The 13,780-nt window shown below is 44.3% G+C and overlaps 1 protein-coding gene across 2 annotated transcripts in view; it reads right to left on the bottom strand.

Annotated features, from left to right (window-relative positions):
• Positions 1-13,780, bottom strand: part of DSTYK (dual serine/threonine and tyrosine protein kinase) — a gene marked incomplete at both ends in the record, with an annotated part of 65,441 nt that overhangs the window by 24,429 nt on the left and 27,232 nt on the right. For both annotated transcript variants that reach the window (XM_084244778.1, XM_084244779.1), the window contains one exon: positions 3,210-3,598. In XM_084244778.1, coding sequence (XP_084100904.1) covers positions 3,210-3,598 — 389 coding nt within the window. The remainder of the gene's footprint in view (positions 1-3,209; positions 3,599-13,780) is intronic.

The following is a 13,780-nucleotide window of genomic DNA, read 5'->3' as shown; positions in this document are numbered from 1 at the left end:
CAGACCTCTCCTGCTGCGCCCGCTGCTCCCCTCAGCAGTGTATTTCGTCAATCTGCCTGTTCTGTTCCCTGCTCTGGCTCTGGTGAATTCTCTCACCCTCCCGCGCTTCTGACTGTACCCAGTGCTTGTATAAATAAATAAATAAATCTTTAAAAAAAAATCACTGTCCATAGATCATTAAAAATATATTATTTTCATTGATAGCTACTGAATTATAAAGGAAAAAAAATATTACTCTAACTGCTTAGGGATAAAAATAGTAAAAAAAAAAAAAAAAGTGTTTATTTTAGTTTTCTGAAATATACCGCCCAGACCATGAGCCAATGCCCGTGTCACTGCAAGGCCGTCTACTGCCAGGGGAGGTGTACATTTGTCCAAGGAGCCAGAAAACCTCCAGGGGGATAAACATGCTATTGATAAGGTTAGAACAGGTAAGGGGGCGTGACTGCTGGTCAGTGGACACTGGTGCTGGGCTGCAGGAACCCCATTTCAGGCTAAGGAGTTTAATTATCTCTGCACACACACACCGGGCTGAGGCCACTCTGAGGAGACAGCTATATTCCATTGGACTTGTGAAAGAGGGAGAGGGTAACACGTGCCAGAGAGCAGGGGCAGGGGCGGGAAGACAGAACCAGTGAGTATGGGGGACAGCGAAACATGTGGCCAACTGGAAAATGACTCTTTTAACACTACACCGGGTTTCAGAAACTGACAGCTTAACAGTTTTCCTCTATTGTTGAATTATGAACTGAGAATCTGAGAGGGCCCAGAGCTAAAAAGGCTGGGAATACCAAGCACTGAGCGCCCATGTGAGTAGGCTGTTTTGGAACAAACCGAAAATGGCAAATTTATGAGGACTTTAAAGCAACATATTCAAAGAAAGACCATTGTATAAGGGAGGAGGGGAAATTCTGCTTTGATAATTTGACAGTTGAAAAGGAACATCTCATTTCCCCTAATTCAATCTTGGTTTCCTTTAGCTAAATGTTTCCTTTCTTTACTACTCCCTTCACAACAAATGGAGGGACTGTTTAGGGTTAAATCACTGGCCCTAAATATAACTGGAGCTAGAAAAAAGAGCATTTTCACAGGCATGAAAAGTCTTCAAGGTAGCTGTGAAGCGCTTCCAGCAGAGAGCTGAGCATCAATGATGCATTTAACTGAGGCGGGAGCCTGACTATGTGGGAGCGGAGCCCGGGCTCCAGGAGGGCAGCTAAGGCCCCTGGGAGCTCGGCATCAAGGGCTCCAGGCTTAGAGCCGTTGGGGTCTGTTACTATTTCTACATCAAAACCATCGGAGAATAAAGCAGATCCGGAGAAATACTGGCAAAGGAAGTCTTACAAACCACATGAAACAACACAAGAGACTAGAGAACTCCTCAAGAGACGAGAATATTCTTCCAGAAAGAACAGATAGATTTCAACTGTGCTGAGAAAGCTGATCTGGCATCTCAACTCCCCGCCAAGAACCTCCACAGCTGTTACCTCAGAGTCTGAGTGCGCAGCTCGCGCCCTGGAAGACCGGGGCTCAGATATGCACCTGGGGGTGGCTCTCATCCCCCAACTTTCTTTTATCACCTCAACTCATGGAACAAAAGTAAATATGCATTAGAAATTAAAACTAATAAAATGAAGGGTCACAGGGAAATCAATCCAATAATCTGCGTCTCCAAGATGGCTTTGTTCACATTCCAAGAGTGTTTCTAAAAGGCAAGAACAGGAAAAAGCGCCACCCAGCAGCAGTCATTTCAGCTGCTTCAATGTTTTTTAAGCTGCAACTCACAAAGTGTTAGGTCATGGGATCAATTTAGTGGGTTGCCACCATTATTTTTAAAAAGATGAAGTCAAACACAATAGAGAATATCACTGTGTTTTACAAGATGTAAAATTACTATTTCATGAAACTTTTATTTTAAATGTCCGCGTGTCCCTATGGGGAGGGTCCTGATGTAAAGCTGTGAAAATCATGAGCAACTGGGGCACGCAGGGACGAGCCCAGGGCGCTGTACTGCAGAGACTACATGGGGCGAAGCCGTGTATCGACTAAGCAGCCGCAGTCAATAACCACGAACGCCTGGGAGAGCTGTGTCAGAATATCCAAGAACTCCCCCATCATCTCGGAGGGAAAAGCACAAGCTCTCAGTAGGAACAGAGGACAGCTGAAACTCAGCTGAGACAAATACTGGCTTGCACAACTCGCACCCTCCAGCATTTATCAAGATGAAAGAAATCTGGATTTTGGAAGGAAATGATAGTTTCTACTTTGAGAGTGGCACAGGCCATGGCCACAACCAAAGGACTCAATCACTGACTGACCGGGAGACGAAGGCTTTTAAAAGAACTGGGGCATGTGGAGAGGTTACAAGAATGAAACCCCCGCCCCCATTCCTGCCAAACTCCTTCCTGGCACAGCTAGTGAAGGTGATGTGTTCTCTGTTCTGAGCAATTCTGTGTCCTTTTATTCCTACCCATTCCTGACCCTTGACACAGTCACATCCTTGGTCTAACCAAACAGCCCAGTCCTAGCTCCACAGCAGGAAAGGAAGTCTATGACAAGAGCCGAGGGCCTAAGTGGAGACACGAACACCATAGACAGTATCATCTCTTAGGACCCCCACAAGTCCTACACTTTCTTCAGAAATGTACCTCGAGAGAGAAACAAAGACATTCTTCAGATGACAGGATCTCCATGTCTCTTTACATCAAACCAGATCTTTCCTCACATTCCAAGTTCCTTTAAAAGTGGAGACATGATCTGTCCCACTTAGTAAATAATGGTGAGGTCTTAGAAAAACCCCACAAAATCCTTCACTTGTTCTCAATTCTAATGAGGAAATTAAATACCCATCATCTTAGCGTTCCTTGTAGAAAGGGATGGCTAGAGACATTTCCAGTAACACCTTCCTGCTGAGAAATGAAAAAGGATTTCTAACTCTGACCACAATTATTCTGTGAAAGCATGTCGATATGCAAACATCACGTCTCTTTCAGAGAGAGACAAAAGGCAGGGAAACACATGCTGCCCGGGGCTCTGCGGCACTGCTACGGTCTCATCTGTTTTTTCAACATTCTCTAGTATATTCCTGACTCCATCACAGCTGATGATGCTCACAGCCCAGAGCATATACTGCCAAATTACTTTCTGAGAAAGCACAAATACAAGGAAAACTGACATGGACGTGCAATTGTTATATGAGCATGAGCCGGTACCTGTAAGAGGGCGTGGTGCATCGTCACCTCCAGTTCGGCTAAGACATGGGCCGCATCCTCACTGTCCTCCTGGACCTCCAGGTCCTCCTCAGGTATGGTCTCCCAGTTGCCCTGGTGAGCAACCAACGTGTGCACTAGTTCATACTGGCCAGGGAGTGCCAGGCTGACACGAGTCTGAGTCCCATAGGTGAAGCGGAGGCGGCGGAGCTTACAGCTCTCCTCAATGGCCAACTTGTTGGTAGGAAGCACCTGCACCCCCAAGAGCAGGTTCAACATCTGGCACTTGACATTACAGTCCTGGCCGAGGATTAAGATGCAGGGGAGGCAGTCCACCATCTGCTGGAGGTACTTCTCTTCCTTAGGTGGGAAGGAAATGCAGCTCAGCAGGCCTGGTTGGGAGAGGGGAGGGTGGAGAAGGCGAGAGGAGTACAGAGAGACAAGTGAGGAGGGTAGAGAGACTCACACAGAGACCTCATTAGGCTATCAGATCCCAGAAAAAAACTTTCTAGAAATTTCTAGAGCTCTTGGTTGACAGAATTATTAGGAAAATATTCCAGTCAGAAAAAGTTCCTCAACAATCAAACAGAATTCCCCTCCCCAGCTCATCCCAGCAGTATTTTCTGCCCTTCCTGGGTGGCAGTGACCTGACCTATTCTCCCCACCCTTTCTCACCCAGTGGAGGGTGAGCCTAAGGAGTTTACAAGGATGCTATCACAAACACGAGATCATCACACTGACAAAGCCAGAAGAGTCTATACTAACTGATGTTACTCCAAGGAGAAGCTATGCCTGAATATATAAAGGCACAGAACACACCTTGCTGTAGAAGACATAATAACTTGGACATATAGAGCCCTTTTATTTTTTTTAAAACTTTTTTATTATTTATTTATTTTTAAAGAGGCATGTATTTTTATTTATTTGTTTGTTTGTTTGTTTGTTTGTACATGCACTGGGTACAGTCAGAAGTGCAAGAGGGTGAGAGAATTCACCAGACCCGGGGAGCAGAGCAGGCAGAGCGGGGAGCAGAGCAGGCAGAAGGACCGAAGTACACTGCTGAGGGGAGCAGCGGGCGGCAGGAGAGGTCTGCGCGCCATGTGGGACCCTCCTCCGGTGGCTGGGGAGCAGCCGGGGATCGAACCGGTGCCGCAGAGGCTGCGGGCAGCTTCGCAACCCAGCGCTCAACCGCTGCGCACCACTGCGCCACCGGGGAGGCCCTATAGAGCCCTTTTAAATGTCCCTACCATATGCATTTTCACCTTGACATTTTTCTCATCTATAACATTTCATAACTAAATGATGAGCTAATCTTTAAGTACACATATATTGAAGTAAATTGCACAAGCTCTAGAATCTATTCCAGTTGATCTCTCTGATAAGTGCATTCCAGCAGGCAAGTCACCTGTTTTCTTAAAACACTGGCTGTTCAATTATAATGACATTCCTTCAGCTTATAGATGACAAGACCCTGAGTAAGATGTGGGAAAAGAACTGCTTTTAGGGGCCTCCCCGGTGGCGCAGTGGTTGAGCGCTGGTTGTGAGGCTGCCTGCAGCCTCTGCGGCGCTGGTTCGATCCCCGGCCGCTGGGCAAGGGTCCCACATGGCGTGCAGACCTCTCCTGCCACCTGCTGCTCCCCTCAGCAGTGTACCTCAATCTCAGTCAATCTGCCTGCTCTACTCTCCCCTCTGGCTCTGGTGAATTCTCTCACCCTCCCACGCTTCTGACTGTACCCAGTGCTTGTATGAATAAATAAATAAATCTTTAATAAAAAAAATAAAAAAGAACTGCTTTTAGGATAAAATCCAGGCAAATCCAGGCAGAGATGTGATCTATCTCACAAAGATCTATCTCATTCTCTCAGGACAACCACCACTCATTTAAATGGCTAACTGCCATGAACAGATCAAAATGTATTTATGAGAGAATAAAAACCTTCTGAAATTATGAGACCCTCTGGGAGAACAAACCAGAAATTAGTTGACGGTTCAGATTCAGAACCTGATCACCCCCACTGTTTGGCACCAGTGCCTGCCATGTCTGTGATTCAGACCATTATGTGTGTTCAGAAAGGCACAGGCACGGGTACATGTACTCCTTAGACTATAAGAAGGCTAATTTCTGGGTCAAATACATACACCCTAATTGAATGGATGGTACCAACTGAAACAGTATTGGCTTTAGTCACTAACCATGAGCTTCATAAATTGCTTATTTTTGTTAGTGTAACTGAAGCAAGAGAGGCCTGATTATATTAAAGAGATTGTTCTACTTCAGACAGTACCTATCCTGCTACAAAACCTATTTCAAATCCTCAAGCCTCCTTTTCTTCTACAAATAGCAACAGCAAAGGATGTTCACAAGACCCCTCTGCATTTTGACAGCCCTTCCTTTCCTGTTGGCCTGTAAGTACACCACCTGATCTACACACACATACCTCACAACATCTCACAGCGGTACAGAGCGCAGTCTCCTGGGAAAGCGATGAATTCCATTGGAAAAGCAAAGTGTTCACTGAGTGTCTGATTCTGTGCAAGGTATTAACTAATAAGCACAATAACAGACCACTGGGCCAGAGCCAGGGCTTGTGCGACCACTTTACAGTGACAGGCTAGTCCTGAGACCCTTCGTATCTGGTTCAAGACATAAATACTACTACAGTCTATTCTAATCATCTGTTTATAGTTATCAAAAGCAAGAAGATCCAAAACATCTTTCTCTGCACCCTCAACTCACAATGACTGAACACAGTTACACACCTGTTCTATTTAAAAATGCATTTATTGTGGAGAATTGTCTATCGAAAGTTGTAAGTGGTTCCACTAAGTACAAAAGTCTAGAACTAAATAGTTCAGGAGCAACTTGTCATCCCTAAAAACTCCTTTACCTCAACCTGGAGCGTGACTCCAGGGGACGAGAACAAGGACCTCCTTACTCATGGCAGCATCACCCACCCTGGTCTCAGCCTGAGTGGGGACATCCAGCTGGGGGGCTTCACGCTCCACTTTGATCTTTTCCCAGATAGGTGCCTAGTGTAAGTTCACACTGCCTCTTCACAATATTTATTGCAAAAGTTATTACATAACAACAACAACAACAACAACAAAACCCTAAAGGTCACTGCTGCTGCTAGGAGAGTTGATAATAGAGCCAAGACCAACTAACTGTTTGGAGGGAAAGCCCTCAACACTTCTGAGCTGAAGTACTGACTACAGGAAAGCCAGGGAACATGCTGCCATCAGTCAAAACCAGAGCAGACACATCCCAACGCTTATCACCACCACCCCCATCTCTCGCAAAACAGTCATTACAAATAAAACTGACGAGTGTCCCAACAACCACAGGCCAGTGCACTGGGGAAGCAGCCTAGGTGACAGACACTGCGGCCAGCGGGGTGAGCTGTCCCAAGCTCTGTTTGCACAGGTGGACGACCTCACAGATGGGCATGCCCTGTCCAAACACTGTGGCCAGGTGCCACGACGGACAAAGGGCGGTAGATCCTGACGAACCCTCAGGTTCCCAGAGGGCGAAGACCGAGAGCTGCATGCATAGCTGCAAGTAGCCAAGCAGGACAAGCCAAGATGTGGCACTTCTCCTTGTGCCTCGCAGACCTACCTTTCAGACCTCCTCCCAACTCCTTCTGCAGAGCAGGCTCAGTTCTCCTTTCCAGGCCTGGTTTCCTCATGCAACAGTCTTCCTACTGAGGCCTTGTGTGGTTCAACTACACCTAGTGCTCATCAGTGAATTCTTCCCTAGAGGGCAAAGCACCCTCTCCTTTGGGTAGGGGCGGGAGGCTTGTAACAATGGGAATGGGAGATAGAGCCCTGCTCTAAACTGTCTTTCCACACACTCCATCAGGTTCTATCTGCCACCTATTGGACTTGTTAAAAAAGAAAAACAGGCCCCAGATGGAGCCCTTTATACCAGGCCCCATCAAGACCTAGAACCTGACCTGACTGCAGCTTCCCTCTCTCCCCAAGTGGACTTTTAAGACGATCCACCTGGAATTCCTGGTCAGCGACAGTGAACTAGTGTGCACAGGGTTTTGTCTAAGATAATATTTTCCTTTGTCAATAACCTCTTCCCCTGCTCTAACTATAAAAACCTTCATTTTGTACAACTCCTGTGTCTTCCAACTTGGTACACGGGATGTTGCTTAACTCTAACTCCTTAAATAAGGTCAACTACATCTTCTAATTGTTCAGATGAGTTCTGTTGTTGTTTTTTTTTTTAAAGATTTATTTATTTATACAAGCATTGGGTACAGTCAGAAGCGCAGGAGGGTGAGAGAATTCACCAGAGCCAGAGCGGGGAGCAGAGAAGGCAGAAGGACCGAAGTACACTGCTGAGGGGAGCAGCGGGCAGCAGGAGAAGTCTGCGCGCCATGTGGGACCCTCCTCCGGTGGCCAGGGAGCAGCTGGGGATCGAACAGGTGCTGCAGAAGCTGCTGGCAGCTTTGCAACCCAGCGCTCAACCGCTGCGCCACCGGGGAGGCCTGAGTTCTGTTTTTTTTAAGATTGAAGAAAGGTCTTCGCTATGGATAGCACCGCCCATTTTATACATCTTTATCCAAGTCCTTTATTCTCCACTACTCTTTAGTTTTTTCATTGATCAACAAAAGATAAGATCAACAATAAGATTTGAACAAAGGCCAGGAAGAAATGAAGTAGAAACTAGACAGCTTCATTCCTTGCATCTCTCAGCGCACTTGAGAGAGGGAGGAATGGCTTGTGAAAGTGGTTAAGGGCACTGGAGCCAAAGGCCTACATTCTGACCTGAGACCTCGCCAGTGACCTGCTCTGTGACTTTGACAATTTCACGCGACTTTTTTCAGCCATGGATTTCACATCTGATCTTTAACATCCTTTCCAGTTCTAAAATTCCAGGCTTTAACTACTGAAAGAAAAATAATGGGGGGAGGAGTAGTAGCCAGTCGGTCTGGTTTTTAAATTATGTGAGAATTTAATTATGCAAGTTTCCCTGAATACTGTAACTGCAGATGAAAAGGCTGACTGAACTAGCCAGGGGTTCTGGAGGACCCACAGTGCAGTTTGGGCAGTTCTCTAAGGAAGAGATTAAAAATTGCAGACTGACAGTAGGAGGGAGGAAGAAAACCTGTTCCAGTGCTGGAGCAGCTGCCTCAGTGACAGTTAAAGGACTTTCTAGTTAATCAGGTTTTCTTTTGTAATTAATATAACAGCATCTGCACATGGGCCTGCCAGAAGGTAACAGCAAGGCTCCACAGTTGGCACACATTAACCCCAACAGCGCTGGCTGCAGGAAAATTCCTATCAAATTGTCTGAGATGTAACCAAGACGTTTTTCCTTTTATGGTTGTTCTTAAAATCAATTCATCCTGATTGGGGTTACTTCTAAACAAAGGTTTCAAAGTATAAGGAGGAGAAGAGTAAAGTAGCAAACACTGTTGTAGATTTGTGGTAGTTAACATTTACTGAACCCTTTCTAAGTTGATCACTTTATTTGCTTCATTTCATTTAATGCTCACAATTTTATTAGACAGACTGCTACTAAGCCTACTAACAGATTAGCTTAAATAAAACAAAAACAAAAATGAGCCCAAGTTTCTCTGATTAGGGAGGAGGTAAAAGGTGAAACAGGGACTATGCAGGAGCTGTATCTAAGGTCTCAGGACTGTGCTGTTAACACGAGGCAATGCTGAAAGGCAACAAAACATGCCACCCCCAAGTATGCCAACTTTGGCAGAAGAATTATTTTGCGCAAAATGAGGTGAAAAACAACAGATACAAGAAGGGTACTCTGACTCCCCCCTCTTCTCCTAAAAGCAGAAGATAAACTCCCTACCTGGAAATGTCCTCCCTACACCATTATGAAAGCAGCATTCTTATCAAGAGACTAGTTGAGGCCAAGAAAAATCTCTGCAAACAAACCTTTTTAAATTAACTCTCGTACTTACTTTTTTCACCACTAACTCCCCTAGCTCAAGCTCCTTTATCTTAACGTGTTATAATTTACTACTCTGTTCTATTCAGTAAATAAATGTTCAACTCTTTCTCTGGCTCTTTATTCTGTAGAAACAGAGAAAGGGAGTCACTAAAGTCAAGAACAAAATGGAGATGGTCAACACAGGTGCACAAAGAAACCTACCTAACCTTGCAGGAGTTTACAACTCTTCTCAGAAATCAGCCCAAGACAACATTTAGTCTCCAAAAGCCAAGTCTGTTCATATCATTTCTGGACTTCTTTTTCACTTAACTCAGCTAACCTGATCCAAAGCCAAGTCTGTTCATTTCATTTCTGGACTTCTTTTTCACTTAACTCAGCTAACCTGATCCAAAGAAATAAAGAAGGCCACTAGGTAACCAATCAGCTGAAAAAGACAAATAACTTCATATTGATCCCATTAAAAACCCTTTAGTCTGTGAGCAACCAGAACTCAACTACTCCTGTAGCCTTGAGTTGCTACATTTGCAGGTAGAAAGCCTTGCAATAAACTTTTCTTTCTCCTGTTTTATTCAGTGTATGTTGGAGACCCCTAAGGCATGCAGTGCTGAGACAAGGAAGACCTCAAGGTCATGGCTAAAAAACTGATCAGCCCGGGTCCGAGGACTGGCCCGTGTACAGATCGGATGTTCTTTCTTGTGTCTGCGAAGCTATGTCTAGGGGACAAACTAGATTAGAAAAAGAAACAGAATGACCTGATGGCACAGAACCTTGGGGGTGAGTGTGTGCCTGGACAAGGCCAAATGCTAAGAGAATACTTCATTGTCTAGAAACTAACCTGAGGTGGGGGAGGAGGGTGCTACTTGTTGCAATAAAAATGAGTTCATTGCACTGGGCACTAGGGAAGCTTGAGCACGCATGAGAGGCCTTGCGTCCCTGGCTCCCGCTTAAACTCTATTTTGTGTCTATCATTTCTTAGTAATTTCTACGGCTCAACTGGATTCCTCTCTCAATCCTGTTCACCAGAGCTGGACTCCGGCAAGTATGCCTAGTTTGTTTTCTATTCTTTGGTGTTGGAAGTGGGGTCCGGCGGCGCATCCAATGTGACCTCCCTCTGGACATGGACACATATACATACTAAGCCTTGTGGGATCCCAGTCTCCAAAGCAGCCCCGGAGTCACCAGAGGGAAGATGCTGCGCTGAGATTCCAGGCGCCCCTTCCCTGCACTCACAGCCCTCCTGAGTCTTACTGCGAGCTTACTAATGTCCAGTACCATCTGCTGCCATGGGTCTAACAAATTTAAAGAGCATGAAGTGCCCTCCATAAATCTCCTTCATTTCTCCTTTTTGTCTAGTGGCATGATCTAACAAAAGTTTGTTAAAACAATAGTAATTTTGAGGGAGTTTTAACTGTGGTATATTAGTTTTTCTGTACAGTAAATTAGAATCAAAAGGATGAATGTTAACTTTAGAAACTGCGTACCTAATGCCTTCTTTTGGCCAGTCTGCAATTTCATGGCTTTGGTTACTGCTGGTATCCCCAGTTTCATTTCCTCAGTTATTGCTAGTTTCTATTAATATGCACTAAAGTAAATGTAATTGAAATGGGAATCTATTAAGCCAAAGCCCCAAAATTGGTGGGCATGAATTAAGTAGTTAAAAACTGCTTGAGCACTAAACCCAAGACTTCCATGTTAGAACTTGGTCAGAAAAACAGGTCACCCACAAATCACAAGAAAATTTCTGTGCAGTAAGGTACACTATAAAACACCACACGATTATTTCCAATCCGGTGGCACATCCTTTTTAAGTGTATCTTGGCCTAGAGAGACTCCCGGTTTAGCAAAGAAATGAGATCCTCAAAGAATTGAGTGCACCAACTTTCTGCACAACTCATTATTTTATGTCAAAACAGATATCCCAGAAGATGTTATCAATAGATATCTACCATTGCCATTATGAGGAACCTTTCAATGAGATGAGATCATTTAAGACATGCACTTGAAGCAAAAGCTTCCAAATCAAACAGAATGGAATTCCTAATTAATTGGCACACCCAATTAATTGGCACACAGAAGCCTCCAAGTTTTCAAATTTACATAGCTTCATTAAAATATTTACTACAAAAAGCAAATGAAAAATTAGACATACATGGTACCTAAAACAAGAGACTATAGCAGTGATGCAAACCCTCTAGCCTCCCTTGAGTATTCATTCTACTAATCCCCTGAATGGCCTTTACATTCTGAAGACAGGACCATAAGCAAAGTCATAGTGACACCTCCATATTTACTCTCAGAAGAGAGGCCCCTGTGGGTTCATGGAACTGAGGATTTTGTCATAAACTACTCCCAGTTATTTCCTCAAATAGCCATGAAAAACTAAAACTAAAATCAATGCAATATATTAATTGCCTTGCCAGACTCTAATGATGTCAGAACTACCCTCTACTTAAAATCCACTCTGGAAACTGCAGATGGGATCCTGGTGTAATGGGCTAGGGGTGAGAACTGTTAGCAGAGACAGCTGAGCTGTCACAGGAACCTTCTGGTCATTGAGCCCCCAGACTAACAGGAATTCCACAAAAACCCCACCAAGCCAAACACCAGTGAGAAACAGACTTTCCACCCTACCGAGACTTTCAGCTTTCAGCAATAGCTCCAGAAACAGCTGGACCCTGATGGCCACACAGACAAGTGGCAGAGAACCTGACCTAAAAATGACCTAGGTATAATTAGCAGACTAAAATGGACACTCCTGCGTGAGATTTAAGATGCTAATGAGTCATGTGCTCTATGAAGAAGCATGGACCCCCAGTGCAGCCCAGACTAAAATACTCAATGACACTGTGCTACACTTCTCCCTCAACTCCCAACCAACCCCATAAAACCAGAATATCGCCCCCACCCCTGAGAGTGGCTTAGGGCAGTTGCTGCCCCTCTCCCATTGTGTGATCCAAAACAAAAGTTCCTCCCTTGAAAGCTAATTTGTGAGGGATTAATTAATAAAAGACAATGACCCTTTGGAATCTGTAGCAGAGTAAGTCAAGAGAGGAAAATAAAAATTCACGTTTTCCTTTCACTTCCAAATCCAGACCTGTTAGTTACAGCTCCATTTCCCACCACATAGCAGCAATTGCCCTTGTTTGTCTTGTTTTGGGGCCTGAGAAGTTGGCTTGACAACTGTAAGTTTGGATGCCCCAAAATATAGCTGGACAGAAAAGTGGGTTAAACCCCACTTACAACTCGATATATGTACATAGAAATGTGGGGTACATTGATGGTTAGGGTCCTGCCAACTACTGCCAGATCTCAGGGTAATTCTCTGTCTTTAGGAATAGCTCTGGACCTTGGAAGAATCTGGGTCTTTTGTGCCCTCTTTGGAGTAATACTTGCAAGAGGGGAGTTGTTCAATGGTGCCAGGAAGACGTCTTGTTTGTCCTACCTCAAACATGAAAAGGATTTTTTAAGTAATTATACTCAAAGCCTGACAAACCTTTTCGGCCTTTCCCCCAAAGCAACTGTCCTTTTTTTAAAAAATTAAATATTTATTTATGCATACAAGAACTGGGGTACAGGCCAGAGGGTGGGGGGGAGGGTTTGAGAGGATTCACCAGAGACAGAGTGGGGAACAGAAAAGGCAGATTGACCCAAGTACACTGCTGAGGGGAGCAGCGGGCGAGACAGGAGAGGTCTGCCGTGCCATGTGGGTAGCTTCCTGGCTGGGAATCGAACTTGTGCTGCAGAGGCTGCGGATTGCTTCATAGGTTGCATCTTAACCACCTGTGCCACCAAGGAGGCCCAGCAACTGTCCTTATTTTACAACTTTTGCAAAACCACAAATGCAACTCTAGAAACAATTCAAAGTCCACCTACCCTTTTGACAAACCCCAAACCTCACCTTTCCATTTCAGAAGGCTTGTAGGAAGCTTAAGTCTTTCTGAGAGGACAGGGAGTCCACTTTGAGGCATTCCCCTCCAACTCTTCGCTAGGTCATCTCTTAGAAATGTAAATCTCAAGTGGGTAATTCATATTCAAAGGGAAAAAGGGGAGGAGAGGGCTGGTATTTGGAAACCAGGCCTGAAAAATCTTAGGTGTCATCTCCATTACTTAAGATGTTTAGCCATATGAGCTGGTAACCTTAACATCTGTGAGAAATTCAATCTGGGTCCAACTCTGCATTATCATACTGGTATCATGGTTATGAAATTTTAAATAAAAGCTGTAAGATCTTTACTTGCATCTGTCTGTATGTTTACGTATGTATGTTATACATGTGATTTTTCTTTCTATTGAACTTTTGGTTCCTTAATTTTTTGGGTGGTATTACTAAAAATATTTTGTAAAAAGCTCTACCTGTTAGAGGTAAAGCTCTATATAAATTAAGCATACTCTCAAAAACATGGAAATTAGCTTAAATATTTTCTAATTTCTGTAGTGTAGGATAATCCTTGGCTTAAAAAAAAAAGCTAAGTTTGTTGGTTTAATTAAAACAGACATGTCTTTAGAGCTAGCAACTCTATTCTACATACAACTTTTATTCTACCCAAGTTTACTAAGTCCAATAAGATCATTTTATCTGTTATAGAACTTGACAGAAAGATAACTCAAGATGATAGCTGTTTAATGGCTCATGAAATTTTCATGAGTA

The sequence above is a fragment of the Talpa europaea genome, assembly GCF_964194135.1.
Source record: "Talpa europaea genome assembly, chromosome: 10".
Taxonomy (NCBI): domain Eukaryota; kingdom Metazoa; phylum Chordata; class Mammalia; order Eulipotyphla; family Talpidae; genus Talpa; species Talpa europaea.
Note: the sequence above shows the minus strand (reverse complement) of the source record. Positions and strands in the feature narration are given on the sequence as shown.